Source organism: Micromys minutus, assembly GCF_963924665.1.
Source record: "Micromys minutus genome assembly, chromosome: 7".
Taxonomy (NCBI): Eukaryota; Metazoa; Chordata; class Mammalia; order Rodentia; family Muridae; genus Micromys; species Micromys minutus.
The window spans coordinates 25,168,170-25,189,849 of NC_137976.1; the positions used below are offsets into that span (position 1 = coordinate 25,168,170).

Genomic DNA, 21,680 nt, shown 5'->3' on the forward strand with positions numbered 1-21,680 from the left:
CAGTAAGTGAACCTCTGCTACCTTACCCTGCATTCTGAGCATCAGACTCATCAGATTTTGATTCCCTAAAGATGTGATCCATGTCTTCTCTACATGTCTGGGTATCGGGGTCGATCCCAGAGCTTTCTAACTTCTGTGGAAATGAATTCATCACCGAGGAAGCAGTGACTCCAGTCAGACAGCGCAGATAAGAGATGTGGGCATGATGCTTGCTGCCACAGGGAACCTGAGGAATTCAGCACAAACGCAAGAGCTCTGGAAAAATCTGAAATCGCCTTCAGTCCTGTCTCCACTTGGGAAAAAACTGAGGGAAAAGAGAAACTCTAACCAAATTACATGCCACATTAGTAACGTTTTCGCTATTACTGCTGCCACAGCTTCCCTATGATTATGTCATATTTATAAAATGTAAATAAATAATAGGTCTGTGAGATTCATAAAGATCACTCTTTATTATTTATCTAGGCTACACATTCTCTCAATGAAACCCCGAACTTTTTAAATATGCATGTGAAGAACAGTGTTGTTTCATTACGTGAAGCAGAGGACGTTGGTAAATTATTTATTTCATGTTTAACCAGAATGACTGCATCATTCTTCCTGGATCACAGATGTCTGGGTCGTTTTCCAGTGAAAAGTAGAATGCCAAAACAATTAAATTTATGTTTGCTGACTGACGAATCGGTGTTGGATTGTGCTGGCTGTTCTGAAAACTGCAGCAGGCTAAGGGTTAATAAGTATCAGTGGACATTTGGTTCACGTTATATGTCCATCATCAATTTCCTGAGAAACTGAAATGCAGTGTTTTATAAAGCACACACTTTCATGCTCTGACTTCACCACTACTAAATTTATTGAAAAATAAAATGGCATTTCATTCGACTAGCTCAATAAATTGATGTGTATTTACCCAATCTAATCAATTACAAACCCATTACCGTAGAAGCCTTCGGGGTACTTGCTCAAACATCCTAATGTGTCATACAACACAATGCACACAGGGCTACTAAGCCCTTAGCAAGAGGTTAGGGTGACTACTAAAATGAATTCATAAATGCTTTTTATACTACTATGAATTGAATGTCAGGAACTGACATCCAATTTCACTACTGCAAAAGTTAAGCATGCTTGGAACAATAAAAATGTATCAATTCATATTTCCAATGTAAATAATTTAATTCTAAATATACACACATGTGTGTATGCATATATATGTGAATATGAAAAAATAAAACATATGCATATATGTGCATATTAAATATTGAAAATAATTATTTGAATACCCATAGTTAATGAATCAAAATATACTTGTTCTGCTTATTTTGCCTTAACCTTATACATTTATACAGGAACTAGTTAATTTATTTTCTGTCACTTGTGTTATATTTATCTTACACAGTGTCACACCACTGCCTCAGCAGGACCACTGGGTCTCCATTTTACACTTATTTCATGTGAACCTCACATACAATTTTCCTGAGCCTGCAGCCCAGCAGTGAAGCAACAGAACCATGTTCCGTGCTGGGGGCCCTGTGGGCTTCTCTCACCAGCTATGACAGGGAGGTGTTTGCTGAATGAACTCATTGATTTCTCGGTGTGCTACAAGCTTTCATGAAAGCCCTGGAATTCTCTTCACATGAGTTTTACTCCTGGAAAATTATTATTATTTCTAATGATCCTTCAGATATAAACACACAAATTAGGGAAACAACACAGAGCAGAAGGTAGGACAAACTACTAATCTATCAAATCAATGGTAAGGAATTATAAGGTAACTGCTTAATAACATTTCATCCAATAACAACACATAGCTCAGGAATGAATGCTTTACCAGGTTTTTAAAAAAAACTGTACAATACACAGAAATACTTCACAGTGTGGACAACAGAAGGTATCAGAGCAATCTGAGAATAAAGAATAAAGCATAAGAATAAAGCAGACTTTGTTTCTGTGTTTTGCTAAGAATCCCATTTTAAAGTTATCACCCAATCTCATTATTGGGAAATCAGATTATTTTTATTTATAGTAAATGCTTTGACAAAGGAAACATGCTTTCCATTAGGATAGAGAGCATTATTACAGGACCCAAATCCAACCACAATAGTACACTCTTATAAACTCAGAATTTAGGAGGCTGAAGAAGAAATCCGCTATGAGTTTAGGCCATTACAGTTGCTTAGAAAATTCAGAGCTACCCTGGCATATATAGCAAGACCTTAATTCAAAGCAAATACAGTCCTAAAAAGACATCTCACTTACTGTGCAAAGTAAGAAACCAACTCCAAACTAATTAATGAAATGACTTCAAGACCTGAAAATACTTAAATGTAGCACAAGGATGCCTCGTCTATTCCACAATTCAGAATAAGTTAGGCTGGAGAAATAAAACCTTTATAGAAGTCCTCACTAATGCTGGATAGCAGAGATGAAGATATAGCTTGGTAGCAGAATGCTGGCCTAGCAGGCCCTGGGTTCCGGGAGAGAACAAATGAGGAAACAAATGCTGACTGCAGATCATTAACATCACACTTAAAACATTAAACAATCTAACTACAGGTGCTCTTAAATTGCACTTAATCTTTTCTTGGCAACTTCCATACAAATTTTGAAAACAATTTTGAGTTTTATAATGACTCAGGTTCGTTATGATCAATTATTATACCACACAGTGGTCTAATGATGCCCAGAGGGACAATTGCATCCTGAAGAACTGTTTGCTGCAGCACCTTAGTGGCCCTGCAATGCTGCGCTTTCAGTTCTGTTTTCTAACCTTGATAGGTTTTGCCTTTCCCATTGCTCTCAGAGGCGACTACTCAATACTCTTAGCCCTGGGTCACAGTCGGTCATTTCAACGACTGATTCTCCCTTTGAGCCTCCTCCACCTTGAAGAACTTCTCATGCCTTAAAAGCTAGCATCAGTCTGCAAGGGCCAAAGACCCACTGCCATTGTGTCCCATGCTTTGCTGTTACAAAAACATGCTATTTCTTGCATGTGTAACTTGAATAATGCATCCCAGGAATAAGAGAGAGGGTGAGTCTGACAAGAGGAAGATTTCCGCAGTGGTCTCCTGACCACAACTTGTGTCGATGAACCTTCAAATCGTTCTGAGGTACAAAAAGATTAAATTTTACGAATTTCAAGGGAAGAAAAGGATCACATTGTGGATGAAGGAGGGCTAGTGCTAATTGTATATGCTGTCTTCAAGTCCATAACCACATTTAAAAAAATAAAATTTTGAACTTAGACCTACAGTAATAACAGTATCAAAGTGAATGAATTTTGAGGGTAGATGCCTTGGACAGGCTCCTACCTTTGTTCAGGTTGTTGTTAAGGGAGACTTCATTTATTCATTTACTAAATCCAACAGTACTGAAAGTCAGCTCAGCGATGAGGTTCTGCTAATTTAGGTTTCTAATATTCTCCTTGCTGACACAATGAAATTGAGCTAAAATACTATATTTAAGCCATAAATTATTATCAGCTTCACCACATTTGACTCTTTACAATTTAATTGGAAGTCTGGGAGAATCATATAATCTTGTGACCCAAAGCACACATTGGAGTCCAAAGATGGGCCTATTGTGCTGGGAGTTTTATCAGTTTTACATAAAATTTTCTTTGTATTAAATAATGATCTCGAAATTCTAACTGTGTGACATTAAAAATGGAGAGAGCTCATTTAAAGTGTGTGTTTCAGACTTTTAATAAGTGAAAAGTGAGGCTAAATGAGACCGTGTGTAATCATGGAAAAAAACCTGGCTGGCACATGCTAGCAGCACGGAACTCAAACAAGGCCTGTGAGTTCCAGATTGCCAAAAGGCAAGGCCTCGCCATGCATCCCCCAGTAACCTGCTGTGTTTAGCAAAGGTCTGAAAGCACAACTTTTTTATAGTATATTCTAGACACAGGATATAGAATAGTATATTCCTTGTGTTGCATACCTTAAGATACACTATTTTATGTAGGCTGGACTAGTGTCTCATGGCACATTATATATATATATATATATATATATATATATATATATATATATATATATATATATATATATATATATATATATATATATATATATATATATATATATATATCCTCCTTATGACCTATTCCCACATGAAACCAAGATTCAGCTATACTGTGCTTGGTGCAACTTGCAGGATAAAGATAACCAATCCAGAGCCCATAACTTTACATTATGGCAGATCTGTACCAAATAATTGTTTGGATATATGTTATTATTGTGCTGATATTACTATCTGGAGGCAAAGTCCCCTTTTCTTCTTTTCGTTGTTCCAGCTGGGAAGAACAGGATGGCGATACGACTCTATGGGGAAGAATGCAAGCTCTGTAAGGGGAAAGACCTGAGTTCAGTCCCCAGCAGCCGTATCAAAACCTAAGCCCAATGGCAAGTACACTTGATCCCAAGCACCAGCAGAGATGTGTGACTCCTGATAGCTCGCTAGCCAGGTAAGCAAGGTGAAATAAGAGTCCCATCTTAGTGACAGACTTGTCCCAAAGCAATAAGGGGAAACAGAGTCGAGTATGTGACGTCTGCCTCTTCAGCATGTGCATGCCTGGGCCCACAGATCCACATATTCACACTTCTGAAATGCACGCACACAAAGGATATCCTTACAAAGTTATTCTGCAATATCACTGCAAATCATGCTGGCAGAAACTATGCAGGAGAAGCAGAAAAACAGAGTCCACGAGATATGTACAGCTGAAATGAAACATAAGCATTGTTGGGCTTAACCTTCATGTGCAACTTATACAAAAGCAAATGCCTTACTGTAAATACAAGCAAAAACACAAATAATCTCATAATCTCACACAGGGTTCATGACAATGTTAAAGAATCAGGAAGGGACAGGGAACTATGGAGGTCAGGAGTAGTTAGCTTATGTCAGATGGTCAGGGAAATACAAAAACACACAGTAATACAAAGACTCATGCAGTATGATCAGCCTTATTGTGTCCAAGATGAGGCCACCAGGACAGCAGGCCGGTCTCCTTTGCTAGCCCTAACACAATGCTAAGAACAAGGCATTGGTGTTGTGTCTCCTGAAGCACTGAGAGAGAATGCTAGCTAGCCTCAGCAGATTCCAAATTTTACCAGTACTTTTACATGCAGACTTTTTAAAAGGCTTTTTTAAGCACATGACTACTTTGGTCGGGCACTTGGAGGAAGAAGCATTGTAATGTACAAAGAGGCAATAGAATACATTGAAGTACTAGTTTCTCTAACAAAGATAAACCCAGGAAGGAGTCAAGAGAAGGCCTTGGGCTTTGGGGATGCCTAGGGCTTTGGGGAGGAAGAGTGTGGGAAAGAGAAGAAGCCTGTTAACCTGAGTCTGATCCCCAGAAAGCACATAGTACAAGGACACACGTGTTATCTGATCCTCACATGCCATGGCACATGTGTGCCCATGTTCACACGTGTGCATTCAGCAACAAAAATGAGTAAAATGAAATCAAATGTATAAACAAATATATGAATGAATGATAAAAAAGAAGTTAAAGTCCAGAGATGCTCACAACCTTCACCTGCACAAAATGTATCTAAGGAAGCCAGAGATTAGAGAAAAATATTGCTGGTCACTAACCTAAATTAATGGTGGGGAAAGCCCTCGAAATGAACAATTTCTTCTTACTTATGAACCTTTTCAAATTTATGAGAAACCTATATTTTCTGAAAGTAAGCGGCTCGGTACAACACGGTTTATTTATCTGCCTGGAACACTAAGGAAATCACTCAGCTAGAAAACCATGAAATATCTCTTTAGAGCTTCAAAGCTGCAATCCAGACGCTAGAAAATAGACATGCTTAAACAAGTTGTTCTGTTACATGCAGATAAAAAACAAGAAATTTTTTAAAATTTTTTCCCTACCTTTTACCTGCTTGTTTAAAAAGAAAAGGCTCATTAAAAAAAAAAAAAAAAAAAAAAAAAAAAAAAAAAAAAAAATAGGTATCACTATTACTATACAATCCACAAAATTCCCTGACTTAAATGGATAATCGCTTGAATCCAGACCTGAAAACTATTCTTACAAGCATGTGCCTTGACTTAAGCTGAAAGTTGCTTTTAGGACAGTAGGGTGTTAGCATTTTAATTTTAAGACATGGTCCTACTTTAGACGGAGTTCGGATTGGGGAAAATGATACAGGTGAGACCGAAGCACTCATGATGCTCCCATGAGATCCCCGTGTACCTACATTGTAGACGTGTGGGGAATAAACCAGACAGATAATACCAGGAACAAAGTTCAGACAAAGACAGTAAAGCTTCACCCCTCTGCCGGATCGGCACCAATCGAAAGAAACCTTTCTGCTGGGCTGAATAATCTCATGAAGCTTGAGAGAGAGGCTATGTTCCTACACTTCAAACTCAATTCCAGACAGGTTAGGTTGATATAGAAACTTTATTAATCTTTTCTTTAACCAAGGAGAATTAGTCTGTCTGAAGTTTGAAGGTAACACGACTTCCGTTGGAAGAGTAGGTTTAGCTGTGTTCTTTCATCAGGTTCAAGTAAGGTTCCGACTTCAGCAGGAAAAAACACAAAAGGGAAAGTGGGGAGAACAATAGATGTAAATTTATTTTTAAGGTTTAGCTTATTTTTATTGGATGTCAAATAGTCTAAAAAGCTATTAATACAAGTCCTAATGAATGTTCATGAAGTATAAGCTATGAGGTATCACTGCATGTTTGTAATTGGCTTAGTCCCTTTGGGGGTCGTCCATTTGCTAAAATTACATTCAAAGACAACTGACACTGAATTGCATTATTTTTATGAACAGCAAGTCGAACAGAATTTGTCTGTCTAACATTATGCTGTATCACATCAATTAAAAGTATTAAAGCTCTGGTTTATCCCAAGAAATATTTAAAAATAAATATTTTAAAAATTAGTGACCAATTCTAAACATCCTGAAAACTAGAACTTATGAAGTGCACAGATTAGGACCAAACGAGCAAATTAATGGACTGATCAGAAGAGGCCTAATTTTTGAAGTGTGTGTCTTTGTGGTTAGTCCTTATTTAATCTATAAAAGGTTTTGATGTGTGTTGTATCAGTCAGCTCCTTAACTCATTCCTCCACAGAGCATTAGTTATGCCCCACTTCAGCAGTATACTGCCGACATTAGAAACAAATGGGTATTTTTATTTTATCTTCATCAAGGCCAAAAACCAGCCCTTTGATGGCTATAATAGTGAAAGAGACAGATTGAGGAAATGGGACAGAAACAAAATTCCTGTCACCTGAAATGTAAATTTCTTCAGTCACCTCCACCTCTTTGACCAACTCCCATCTTGACCTGAACTTATCTACAGTGGGCAAGTGCATTACAGTTAAAGGATCATAATGAAATTAAAGAGAGGGCATCAGCCTTTGCTCTGTGGTGTTTATTCGGGTTTTTTATTGTTTAGTTTCTTCAGGTCATAGAGCCCCATTTCCTGCCCAACCTTTAAGCTGTTACTGTTCACACCTCCACAGTGAACCCATTTGGTTAGCTGAACCCACAACACCTACACTGCATTCCCTGTTCACACCTGCACAGTGAACCCATTTGGTTAGCTGAACCCACAACACCTACACTGCATTCCCTGTCACACCTCCACAGTGAACCCATTTGGTTAGCTGAACCCACAACACCTACACTGCATTCCCTGTTCACACCTGCACAGTGAACCCATTTGGTTAGCTGAACCCACAACACCTACACTGCATTCCCTGTCACACCTCCACAGTGAACCCATTTGGTTAGCTGAACCCACAACACCTACACTGCATTCCCTGTTCACACCTGCACAGTGAACCCATTTGGTTAGCTGAACCCACAACACCTACACTGCATTCCCTGTCACAGTTGGGGTTTTGATTCCTGTGAAGAGACAAACTGACAGGACAACTCCTACAAAAGAAAGTGTTTAACTGCAGATGGCTTGCAGTTCAGATTTTAGTACACTGTCACCATGGCAGGAGGCACAGCAGCACTCAGGAAGACATGGTGCTGGAGACAGAGCTAAGAGTTTTACACCTTGACTGGCAGATAGCAGAAAAAGAGAGAGAGGCGAGGAGGGGGCGAGGGAACCTGGCTTGAACAATGGAAGATTTATTCTAGCTTTCTTTCCTTGAGATTACAATATAATTACACAAAGTCTCCATTCCTTTTCTTCCCTGGAAACCCCTCATATATCTCTCCCTGCTCTCAAATTCATGAGGAGCTTTCGAATAAATTTTATCTTGCAGTATTTCCTAATATACATGTCTCTGTAAGTGAGTCATAAAGTATCAGATTGTTCCTTAAGTAGGTAAGTTTACTCTGCCCTCCATATTACAGTAGGATGTGTTCTCATCTGAAAATTCAAAATGGAAATATATACACTCCCAAAGTGAAATGTTGAAGGTGTCAATGTGTTGTCATGAGTGGAAAAGTTGACATGTGGCATATGACAAAATCCCAATTAATAATAAGTTTAAAAACTAAATATCCAGGAGAGCAGAAGGGGATCTGGGAAGGGAGAGGGGCTGTGGAAGTGGGAACTGGGAGGAGGTGGGGATGCTATCAGGATATACACCAACTAAATACATTGACAAAAAAATTTGGTTATATCCCTAATACATCTCATAAAATGTTGACAGGTATTAAAATTTTAAACCTTGAAATAAGAAATCCAAATGTCCTAAATTATGTCAATGAAGAATATTCACATTTCCCAAGACGAAAATAGGTTACTTAATGGTAAAACACAAATTGTGGGTTTACCCATATTTTAAATATAATATTAGGCATTTTAATCCATGTTCTGGATGCTAAGTTTTTAAACATATTGCTAATTATAGTTGTATCACATGATCATTAAACTATACATTTCTGTATACTAACCATTTAAGATTTATCATTAAGACCTGATTTAGTAATGGTCTTATTGTACATGTACATATATTCTAAAAGAGTGTAGAGAATACTTGCATTTATATTGATATGGGCTTATGTTAGAAATGCAAGATTGGTTTGACATCAAAGATAATCAATGTAATTCAAATTAATGAATAGAAAAAAAAAACGTATATTATATTATCAAGGCCCTCCAGCATTTCCTTCCACACCAAATGTGTAGTCAAGAAATCATTTGGTTAACGAGACCTAAATATTACACTGTCTAATCTAAGGAGCATTTTATTATACATATAGAAGAAAAATTAATTTCTACTTGTGTCCTTTCAAGGATGCCCAATAACTTAGGATACAACTAGAATATCATTAGTAGTTGTCACACTATGAACCCGTTATGATAGAATGTAGTTATTTCTTATCCAAAAGGAACGTTAAGAGGGAAATGGTAATTAGCTTGACTGTGTAGTCACTTTGAGACGCAGAATCTTATCTATAAAAACGATATTTAGCAAAAAGAACAGCCATTTGACAATTTGATAATGGTAGTTAAGGCACAGTAGGTACTTAACTTCAACCAACCTTACATTGCTTTATGCAGTGAACTTGTAGAATTCCAAAGGAAGGTATAAGCAGAATGCAAAATTGCAGTTCCCATGTTCTAGCCACTATTTCTCATTTCTGCATACTCTTGGAACTTATGGGTGAACGATCAGTCCAAAAGCTCTCTGTACCAACAGCAAAGGGACAACCCTTTCCCCACTATGAACTGTCACTTGTAATTTTAGCAGAGTGAGAAGGCAGATCCGTAGAGTAGACAGCAAATTAAAACATGGGCAGCTCCTGATTGGAAATGTATTCATGGCAGGTAATAGCACAGTCAGGATCTCTGGCATTACTTAGAGAGAGAGATTTAATTCTGATAAGTTAGGTGATGGTACTTGAATCACAGATTATAAATGGCGACAGGTTGTGACATATAGATAGGATGAAAATGAGCAGCATCACTCTGCAGAAGTGATTCAATATAGATGAGTTTCTTGAGCAGTCATATGATTATTTTAAAATTCATTTTAAAGTCTTTAAAGAACAAGCCTGCACTTTAATTGGACATACACCACTTATATATCTATTTGTCAATAGACTGTAGCATTAATCAACTGATCAGAGGAAAAGACTAGAAAATAAATTATCTTTAAAATATGTAATGGAAATTGTCATTTCTGATTTCATCTGAATAAGGCAGAAACTCAAAATCGTAGACAGACTAGTTATCATATGAAGAGAGCAAATGTGAAGTGTTACGTTTTATACAGCTATGTGCATGAGAGTGATATGCACTTATAGAGCAAGTTATTCATATTATAAAAGGCAGTTTTTATTTTGGATTTGTATGCCTTTTGCATTTTCTAATGTAGAAGTGCATTCTTACATTGCCTTTTTTTAGATATAATTATCTACACTGCAAAAACATGGTAGAGATAAACAATTTTCCACATGGGCAGGTATCTTAATTACCTCTTTTGAATTTGTGAAGTAGTCTATTAACTGTGATCAAATACTGTTATATGCGAAGATTTCAAAACACAGGTTTTGAAATTCCTTGGTGTTTTCCATTGACTGAGAGGACCACTACCCTCACCTAATAAATCTGAACAATCATTCACACCAGAAGTGATCCTGTGCTAACTACCAAAGACAAACTATATGAAACACCATAATGAATATTGTGTCTCTTAGGAAAAGCCCAAGGAGTACATGGGCTGTCTCATGGTCATGGCTGATACCCAGCAGCAACTTCCAGTTATAAGAGAAAAGTGATGACGTTACATGAAATACAACAGAAAATTGTGTTCAAATAAAGAGCAGAGTAAACACTTGGTACCTTAAGTCACAAATTTGAGGATGGTTCATCAATTTTTGAAAAAAAAAATCAAAAACAAAAAACATCAGAGTAGACTTGTGAATGTTAAATGTATACAAATGGCCTTGGAATAAAGAATACACACACACACACACATATATATATATATGTAAGAATTAATAGAAGGCAATAAATGTTTTAACAGCAATTGGTAAAACCTCTTATGGTAAAATCTTCCATCTTGGAAGGAAACATTTTAAGATGTACAGGACAGAAAAGGAAAGTGGACCAACAGGATATACTAACTGCAAGTGAAAGACTCCATCCAACAGAGAGGCTGGTAAGTCAGGAAACATGCAACTCAAAATAGCTTCAGGAAGTCCCTGAAACTGACAAGATTCAGAAAGTTCCTCCCCTCCCAAAGAATACATAAGGTGAGAATCAATGTAAACAAACTGAGCTACTTAGAAAAGGCTTAAAACAAAAGGCCCGAAAAAGCAGGGACAAGACAAATAACCTAGAGAAACGAAGAAAAAACCCAGGAAACAAGGCTCTCCAACACTGTGAATATTTCAGCTGATTACATTTAAATAGCATAATTGGATAAAAATAGAACCTCACAATGTTTTCAATTGATATTCATTGCTTACCATAAGTAAAACTATAAATAAATTATGCCATTCATTTTGAAATTAGCAGAGATACTAGTGCCTAATATTCCTAATATTCAGGTTGAGTGTCCCTACTCTAAGTATTTGATGTCCCACAATCTGAAATCCTTTGAATTTTGATGCTACAAATTGAAAATTGCACACCCAGTCTCATGAGATAGGTTAAGATCAAAATGCATACATGTAAAATACTCTATAAGGTACCAGATAAAATATTATACATATACATATAATGGAAGAGGAGAGCAGAGTCCCTAATGTTTCCATCTTACACACCCCTTCTGTGCAGTGCTGTGCCCTCCTCTATAGATACACAGATAGCAATGGTTAGCAGCAGTGCCAAGGAATGTAAGCATCGGGCTGCAGAGCTGGCCCCTCTAACCACAGATCTGGATCTTTAAAACAGTTCTACTTTATTGCAGACTAGCTCCAGTCTCCTGTGCTCTCAGAGACTTGTATTTGGAGGTCACCCCAGTCTGCAACAGAAGTCTAGCACCCCACCATGCCACGCCCCTCCCCACCCCTCCCCACCCCTCCCCACCCCTCCCCAGCCTACTCCCAGCCTTAGTTTCACTTGCTTGTGGTTTCAGTTATGCACAGTCCAAAAATATCAAGTGGAAAACTGCAAGCACACTGCTGCATAACTCCTCCCCTGTGTGTGACTCTCTGCCTAGTGTATCTGGTGGGTGGGTCCATTACCAATCTGCATATATATACTAGCAAAAGAATAATTTTAAGCATTACATCTTAGTTTATTCATTCCTAAAGTGGGATATGGGATATGTACAAAAATGTTTTCACTTGTGTTTAGTAATTTAGATGTAAACGGACCCACTGAAGAACTGCTGACATCTAAAGACACAGAGTATGAGTTTTAAGTGGCCTACTTAAAATAATAAATATTTCCTTGATAATAGGTTTTTGATAATTGACCCACCAAGATAAAGCTACCATTTAAATGTTAATAATAAATAACTTGAATTTAAATTTTAAGTGACAATATCATCAAAGTATTTTAAAAACATATTGTAAACTTGAAAGTTAACATATATGCCACAGATAGGTCTACTATGTAACAGCTACAATTCCTCACGTAATGTTTAGGAATCAAAGTGGTTCCTAGCAGTTAATGAGCACACACAAAATTGGTTATTGAAAATCATTGAAATTAATTTTAAACAACAACAATAAATTTCATGTTATATACACTTACCTGGAATATATAAATAATCTACTGTCCCAAAGATCATGGGTCCCTCTGGGTCCAGAATGAAAATAACAAGAATCAGTCCCATCAAACATGTTTAACCCATCTTCTGAATTTTTTGAAGCATGGCTGTGTACCACATCCAAGAGGACTACGATGCCCATTGAATGTGCTGTGTCAACAAGTTCCTTCAGCTCTTCAGGAGTTCCATACCGACTGAGGAAAAGGGTACAGAGAATCAGTACATGACATTAAAACCAAACGGTGATTACACATCAATGCCTATGTTTAGCACATAAACACACAAATGCTGTATGATGCTTCTTACATACACTCAAAGGTGCTACTCGTATAGAGTAAATAAAAAGCATTAAATAAAAACAGTAGTTAGCTAAAACTCTTCAATGGAACTGATAGGATAAACAGAAGTTGCATTTAGGATTAAGAAAATAATAAAACCTCATATTCTTATCTTCTTGGCTTGGACATCTATAAGCAAACCTAGCCAACCATGGTCACTGATGTTTTCCAGTTGCTCATCCCTTTGACTAAGTACAATTGAACTGGTGATAAAGGTCCCTTAGAGTACCTCTTTCATCAAAGAGGTTTGTCCATTCACTGCTTGTTCCTAAACCAAAATATCCCCAGAATTAGAGTGCTAAGAGAATGAGCCATATTTTACCAATTGTTCATGCATGCAGAAGAAATGGGTATTTTGTATGTAGTCTCCATATCCTAGTCTACCTGGAGTAGAAAACAAAAATTACTTCCAGAATGCTTTCTGTCTCCTCAGGACAATCTTATCAGTACTATTTCCTCAACATTGCCCTCCAGACAATAAGTGACCTTGTTATTGCTACAATCACTCTTGCCTGTCACATGTCACATGGCATGTTCCTACATAGCAGAGGCTGTGGACAACTGAGCTTTTGCAACACAATACAATGCTTAGCATGTAGCAGTTCTCCTAATGAACAACTCAACTGGCCAATTAAGAGCTGTTATTTTATTTCTTTTATTAGCTATTTTATTTATTTACACTTCAATTGTTACCCCCTTCCCAGTTTCTCTTCCACAAAACCACTATACCCCCATTTCCCCTGCTTCTATGAGGGTGCTAGTCCACCCACACCCCTATTCCTGCCTCAGAACCCTAGCATTCCCCCTATGCTGGGTCATCAGCCTCCACAGGACCAAGAGCCTCTCCTCCCATTGATGACAGACAAGGCCATCCTCTGCTACAGAAGCAGCTGGAGCCATGGGTCTCTCCATGCCTAAACTCCTTGGCTGGTGGTTTAGTTCTTGGGAGCTTAGGTTGGTTGATATTGTTGCTGAACGGGTTTCCAACCCCACAGAAAGAACAACAATATCAGCGAACAACAATCATCAGACCCTGCCCCCAGAGCTGTCACTATGACCCTAACATTATAAAGATGGAAGAAGACTGGGGTCATGAGAAGGATCTTTCTCACAGCATTAGGCTCACCTGCAGCACACTCCCCAGTGCTTTTCTTACAATAGCCACATTGAGCTGGTTCGACTCACTGAACAATTTTCTCAATAATGTGCAGCTCCACATCTCATTCACCCACTTCTTTCATTCGGTCCTTGCTCATCAAATATGTATTAAGATATCTATCCATAGCCAAGAGATTCTCCAGATTATAGAGACAGCATATTGAACATTATTAACATCGCTGTTTTGGAATTTACATTAGAATGGGGAGAGAAAAACACCAAGAAGATATGAAGAATAACATAGTAAACAATTTTTTTCATGGCAAAATGATGAAAAAAAAACATTATTTCAAAAATAGTCATCTGTGAATGGTTCTCACAGGTGATACTGAGCAACAAGGGAAAGAGGGAAAAGACAGTATGTCTACAAGGAGAGTGCTCAGCAAATGGAGCATGTGTTTAGGAGTGAACAGGATGGAGTGGCCTGAAAGCATATGGAGACAAAACCAGACCTGGAATGGCATTTTCAAGGGAGGCAAAGAGAGAGGAAGGGAAGGAGAGAAGGAAGCAGGGAAGGAGGGAGAGATGGAGGGAAAGAGAGAGGGGGGGGAAAGGAGGGAGAAAAAGGGAGAGAGAGAGAGAGAGAGAGAGAGAGAGAGAGAGAGAGAGAGAGAGGGAGGGAGCACAATGGAAAATCTGTGGATTTCTGGAAGACAATAAATCACTGAGGGAGAATCTGAGCAGGCAGCTCATAAGGTTTAACATTCTTCTTTAAATGCTTTACTTAGGCTATCATGCAAAAACAGAAATTTGAATCAACACAAATTTAATGATGACAAAAGAATTCAAATGGCCAGTGAAGAAGTACTGAAATAAACCGAGTGAAAGACTGGCAGCTTGGACCAGAGGAGGAGGATGGGGCAGGTGGGCAGCCAGATTTAGGATTCCATATGAAGTGGCAGACGGCTGAGGCTTGGAATGAATAGAATACAGAAAGGGACCTAAATGGAATAGAAAGGTATAATGCCAGGATCCGGGCTTGAACAATTAGAAAATGAAACTGTTACTTATTGAAGAAGAAAAGCGAGGGGAAGGAGCATGGAGCATAAGGTAAGACGTTTAGTCTGTAACACTGAAGACAGATTAGACATACAGAGTGCTGAGGAACATAACCTACATGAACTAGAAACAATACCGTGGAAGTGAGCAGAGGAAGTGCAGGAAAGCTGAAGGAGGGGATAGAGACTGAATGGGGCAGAACTAAAATGTTTCCTGTTCAGTGGAGAGGTTCAGGGGGAGGGGCAGAAGGAAGGAGCACAGGAACACAGACAGGGAGGGGAGAGAGGCCACGCCCTGATGCACTGTTCAGAAACTAAAGAAAAAACTAAGTCTTTGAAGGAGGTGAAAGGATTTAGCTGTTAGAATTAATCATGAAAAGCCACTGTGTGTCTGGTGTGAAGGTCACCAGTAGCTGTTTAACAAACACACTTTTTAGCAGAGAGAGATAGGTTATTGAATGAGTTCAGAAAATAACAATTATAAAGCACTTAGAAATGTGTGCGTGTGTGTGTGTGTGTGTGTGTGTGTGTGTGTGTGTGTGTGTGTGTGTGTGTGTTTTATGCAAAGAGAACTACCAGCGATGTAAAAACATCCATTAGTATCTCCTTCTAGACTTTTATACATTTAAACCCAGTTCTAACTTTATATCCTTATAGTACTCATACAGTTACTGTCCACATTAAGTATGGCATCAGACTGAACCTACAGTCAATCTGGGAGTATTTAAAAACACTTTATTGTTAACTGTTACTAACAGTAGAAAGCATTCTATGTTTGGGTACTAAATTTATGTCTACTTCCCAATACTGTAAGCTGCAGGAGACAGAATTAATGTGGTGTTTAGACAATCGGAGGGAATCGAATTAGTGGCATATGGGACCATTCAGTGTCTTCTTTCTCCCTATAGATCCATATTCTGGGAGATTTAGGCATGAGATGAACAGTGTGTCTGTGCAGAGCAGATCCTACCTATAGGCTTCTACCTTATATCAATTTTGTCCTACAGAAAGGTGTGAGTTCTTTAGTGCAGGCTTGGACAGGACATAGTTTCTGACAAAGAGTGTGCATCCAAAACTGTAAGTTTCGGTGAGTAAGGACATCAGATCTAGGCCAATCAAGGCTTCATACATCTGAAGAAAGCCAATAACCTCATACAAGAAAGCATTCACCTTCTATGCACCAAGATCCCTGAGTGAGGTTACAGAACAAAACCAGGTTACATGTTAAAATTCCACTGGCTTACACTGTTTGGAATACATATGAAGACAAAACATTCCTTTTACCTTGAAGCAGCAAAGAAGCTCGTGATCTGGTACCCAAAGCTGGCATAGTAAGCATGTTCCATGATGGCCATCAGCTGGATGCAGTTGTACCCTAAGGAAAAAACCCAAAGGAAGCCAAGACTACAGTTTAGAATGAATTAAAGAAGTTCGTTTTCAGAACACATAACTTTTACCAGGACCCTGATCATCATGCAAAGCCCTGCCGCTTTGACACAACTTACTTGTCTGACCTTCTAACACGATCAGACTTTTGTCTCTTAGAGTCACATTCTGCCTACTTACCTGAAATGTCTTCATTTTAATAAGCAACAAATGATATGCAAATGTACACATAATTTCACCTTCGAATATTAAATGTGGTAATCTGCATATGCTAAACTTCAGTTTTACTTGTAATATCCATACTGAAGATTATGGAGCTAAATAAAAGTTACTGATTGCTCGATACATGCTTCTGCCTTTGCCTCCTTTCATTAGGACTCAGACACTTTAACATATAGCTTGAGAAATATTACAATTTTTTTCTACAAAGAAACTCTTTTGAAGCCAGGAGTAATATCCCTTTGGGGTTGTGCTAAAGCAATGATGTGTTTCATGTGCACACACAAACACTGGCTAAACCACAGCCTTTCTCCATCTGAATGTGGTTTTCTCTATTGATAAAGGAAGTCACTCAAAAAGTATGGATTGTCCTTTAAATTTTCATAACAGAAGTAGAATCAGCCACAAGTAATTAGAGAAAAGATGGACCCTCTTGATCTTATATAAAACAACAAAACAGAAAAACTTTATAAAAATCCATTTTTTTCTTCCAAGTACGATTGGATCATTTTTCACATATGATCTGGTTGCTTAGAAAGTTATATTCCTGTAACACATGTACTAAATATTTTTTGTTATTTTCCTAATGTTCAATTCATATGAGCTTCAAACTTTTCCTAAGGAGTGCATAAAAGCAGATTCACTAACAAATCATTTAAAAGGATAACTGAGCTTCTGCATAAAACAAATCCATATTAATTTTCTTCTCTTCAATGACTGTGTTACTGATTCTCTGGTCTGTATTTTAGCACACTATGGATTCTCTATCAGTTACACATGCACATTCAGGATTAGAAATTTATACATTTCAAGTATTTTTCCATGGTCTCATCATTGGCATGGTGCATCAAAAGAAAATGGCTTAATTATGTCAAGCCCGACAGAAACACAGGTACTAATTCTTGCTCAGAGGATGGACACAGCTGTCCAAATCTTAGAATGAAACTCCGAGTTTGCAGTTAAGCCTCCATTACATAATAGGTACTGTTCTTATAGGGCACCCTTCACATGTCCACTGTTCATCTGAACAGCGCTAATCATGCCTCGCTGTGTGCCTTCTCTATGAACAGTGTTCGGCAGCATAAACAACCACGTTGCAGAGGAGCATCTTGTGCTGCTGAGCCCGTATTAAAAGATAGGTATAAATAATTTATTCTGTAATAAGGAAAGAACTTCTTCAGTGAGTATTTGTAGCATCATGCCTATCCACTAAGGCTAACAATAATTTTAATTAATTTTGGTTTCTGAAATTATATTTGAAAAATTAAAATCAGGGCCAATACATCAGTGACACCTTTAACCATGACTTGCATTTAAATCGTTCCAGACTCCCTGGCAGAAGTGATGTAATTAAATGTACTGCGTCTTCCTTCTAGCTATTACAGCAGGAACTAAATATGCTGTGAATTTTTTTATAAATTAAAAAATTCATATCTATAAAAATTCATTATCTATAAAAAGAAAAATAATAGAGATAATATCCATTGAAGCAAGTAGTCATCAAATACTGTTTCCTCTGTTGCTTCTCTGAAGACAGACTATGTCATAGTAGTCTGATATGTGAACATCTCAACATGTTTCAAACATGGTCTGAAATGTTTGTGAAAAACATCATCCAGACCATAACTTACCCAAAACGAATTACAGACACATTACAAATATAAGATTTTTTCCTCCGTAAAATACACAAATGGATGGGATATAATCAATGGCCACAGAAAATGATAAAGGTTATCTTCTGTAGGAAAGTAATTAAGCTTGCATATGTATCTACAATTTGGAAGCCATCGGTTTCCATTACTTTAAATTGAATTTGGAATAATCTCTTGAATGCTTCCACTCTATCTCATTCCATTTCCCCTTTCTGTGCGATCACAACCACAGAGCAATTGGAGAAGCCTAAAATAAAATGCATTTCTATTACATATTTAATCTCGTAACTCAAAAAAGAGGCACTTGTAATTAGCTTCTCTAATAAGGGAACCGTCTCATTAAAATTTTGTCTGAATAAAAATCACAATTATTACTTACCAAGGTCTTTGATTCTTGGTAGTACATTGCTGGTGAAATGTTTGTATGAAGCTATTTTTCCTTCATGGGAAGAAATTCCCACATGACATTCATAAATTCTTAGGCTTCTTGGTTTCTTAGGTCTGGGATGCTTGAACTACAAAGATGAGGTACATATGGGATTAAGGCAAGAATACAGTTGTGACACTACCTAGTCAGGCATGGGAAAGCAGACAGGGATAAACTCACACAAATACTTGTAACTTTACTTCTACACCAATGGAAGCACACACTGTGTTTCTTAATCATCTACAGGGTTGTAGAAACAAGGCCATTTATTCAAAAGAAAATGATGGAAGGACTCATGCAGCATCACAGATTAGAGAGATTTCTATCTCTTTTTTCTTTTTCTTTTTTTTAGCTTATGCTTTAGGAAAAAATATAGTCTTGATAGGTACATATAATTTAATTATTTGATACAAATCATTCATTAGCAAGACGAAGTACTACCAAAGCCTGAAAATTTAGTTCTAATATATATATTTCATAGCAACTATGAAACTAACAAAGAATCCCCGAGTACATTTATTAGACAGTCTGCTGTCCCAGTGCCCCTGCCATAACTACACTAATCCATCTCCACATCCCTGGGAGGGAAAATAATACATTCTTTAATTCTTTGTAAGTTGGAAATTATAACTCAAACATTAATATTGCTTCTTCATATGTTTATAGAAATGTATCGGTATAACTAACTTCAAAACAGGCAGAAGGAAAAATTTACCTCTATGTTTCACTGGCAGAATATGACAGACTTTGATTTAAGATGGATAATATAGAATGCTATTGTGCAAAACACTAAGCTACTAGTGAAGGAAGCACTGAGTAATGTCATCAAAGCTAAACGAGTAAAAGTCCGTGTCCTAGGAAATAGTGAAATAAGCAGGTATCTAAGATAGTTTGCTCTCACTTTATAGGGGACGTCTGGATCCCAGTGTACCCAGTCGTAGTTGACGTTGTTGCTCTCTCGGACGACATACTTTGCCCACGGGGAAATGCGATACAGTATCTCACCACTCTTGCTGGTAATAACTACCTAAAGAGAGAAAAGGAGGCAGTACTGATTTAGAATAGGCCCATAAGTCTAAACAGGTCTGCCACCATTAATGAGCACTGCCCTCAGCAGGAGCAGGATGAGCTAAGAATTGAGGTGAGATACCAGGTGAATCACCACAAGAATATATTTAAATTCTTTGCTCCTTTATTCCCATAGGATCCTTAAAGATGTTCATAGATTGTACATTATATGACCCTCTTGCAATTTCTATGATTGCAAACCAAATATTAGAGCAGTCAAGTACACATACTGTATATACTAAAAAGACAATACTATTTGGAAATTGTTATCAGTAAGTCAATCCCACAGAGAAAATAGTCCTCTTGTTTGGGACTGAGAATAAAAGAATTAGACAGTCATCACCTTTTATACTCCTCTGTGGAAATACGTTATAACATATCTGGATGCTGAATGAGTAGAACTGTTTAATACTTGACATGTGAACACATACAAACACAACCCTCAAGTGTCATTAAATGGAAAGGAGATACCATAACAGGGAAATAGTGTTCTTCTAATACAGTGGTTCTCAACCTTCCTAATCCTCAGTCCCTTACATACATTTCTTCATGCTGTGGTTACCTTCCATCCATAAACTTATTTCCTTGTTACTATTTAATTATAATTTTGATACTATTTTGAATCATAACATACATATCTTAAATGTAGTGTATCTGATATGTAGCCCTTGTGAAAATCTTTGCTACTCATGGGGTCGCGACCCACAGGTTGAGAATATATCTAGCTATCTTTTCTGCTTTGTGAACAGAACAACATTCATATATCACCAAAAGCCAGGTAATTTTCTATGTGCCAGAAGAAATTGACCCATTATTAGCATCCAGATTCCTACACCTTGTATTTAGTTACCGAAAAATTCCAATGCTTTTGCTGGGGATGCTAACGCCATTTCTTAAGATCATGATAGAGTCAGCTTTGTAAAAACTACAAAGCAGACAGGCTTACAGAATGCTACATGAAAATGGATCTTTCCAAAATCGCCAGCCCACTACAAAGATGCAAACCCACTAAGTAAGCTATAGTCAACTGACCCTACAGTTTTACATGTGTGGGCTTGAAAATTAAGAAGCAGAGAAAACACAGGTTTTGACTTCTTTAGTACTCTAATTAATAAATCATTTGTCTTCAACCTGGAAACCCAAACTTTCTGCCAGAATTTATGAACTGATAACAGAGAAAAACTCACAAGCCCATTATTAAGATATAATCAAAGGCCATCATATCAGACAAAGAGTCCCTGAAAGCATCATTTGTCCTACTGTTTTTTTTTTCTCCTTTCTCTAACATATATACCCAGGGATACATATTATTGTATAGAATGTCAACTTTCATTTTTATTCTCCTTTCATAGAAAAGTCTCAATGATGTGTAGAGAAATCTTTGCAACAAACTCGAAAAATTACATGGTTGTTACATAATAGCTCTGTAACGACTTCCCCGCAGGGTGTAGTCACCAACACAACTTGACCAGAGTAAACACTTCATGTTCACTGCCTCTTCACAAGGTCATTATTCTGGGAAACCAATTAGTAGAACTGTAAGGACTCCAATAAAGAGACAGACTAATAAAGGAAAAGATATATTTTGTATGTACTTTTGTTTATAGACATTTTTTGGAGGGAGGACTTGGCTTCCTGAATATTCTCTATTTTCTAGTAACTTCAGGTTCCATTTAGCAAACTTTAGATGTTAGTATTCTTACAAGCAATATTAAGGTGCCCTTTCAAAATTAACTAAAGGGTTGGGTACAAAATTCTACTTGATACAAT

At 37.5% G+C, this 21,680-nt stretch overlaps 1 protein-coding gene across 1 annotated transcript in view; it reads right to left on the reverse strand.

The window, feature by feature from the left end:
* GBE1 (1,4-alpha-glucan branching enzyme 1) overlaps nucleotides 1-21,680 on the reverse strand; it is a 234,156-nt gene that overhangs the window by 104,315 nt on the left and 108,161 nt on the right. Inside the window, exons 4-7 of the mRNA XM_080918799.1 lie at nucleotides 19,744-19,869; nucleotides 18,795-18,930; nucleotides 16,443-16,533; nucleotides 12,649-12,858 (exon numbers count right to left, since the gene is read on the reverse strand). Of these exons, the coding sequence (XP_080774925.1) occupies nucleotides 12,649-12,858; nucleotides 16,443-16,533; nucleotides 18,795-18,930; nucleotides 19,744-19,869 (563 nt within the window). The remainder of the gene's footprint in view (nucleotides 1-12,648; nucleotides 12,859-16,442; nucleotides 16,534-18,794; nucleotides 18,931-19,743; nucleotides 19,870-21,680) is intronic.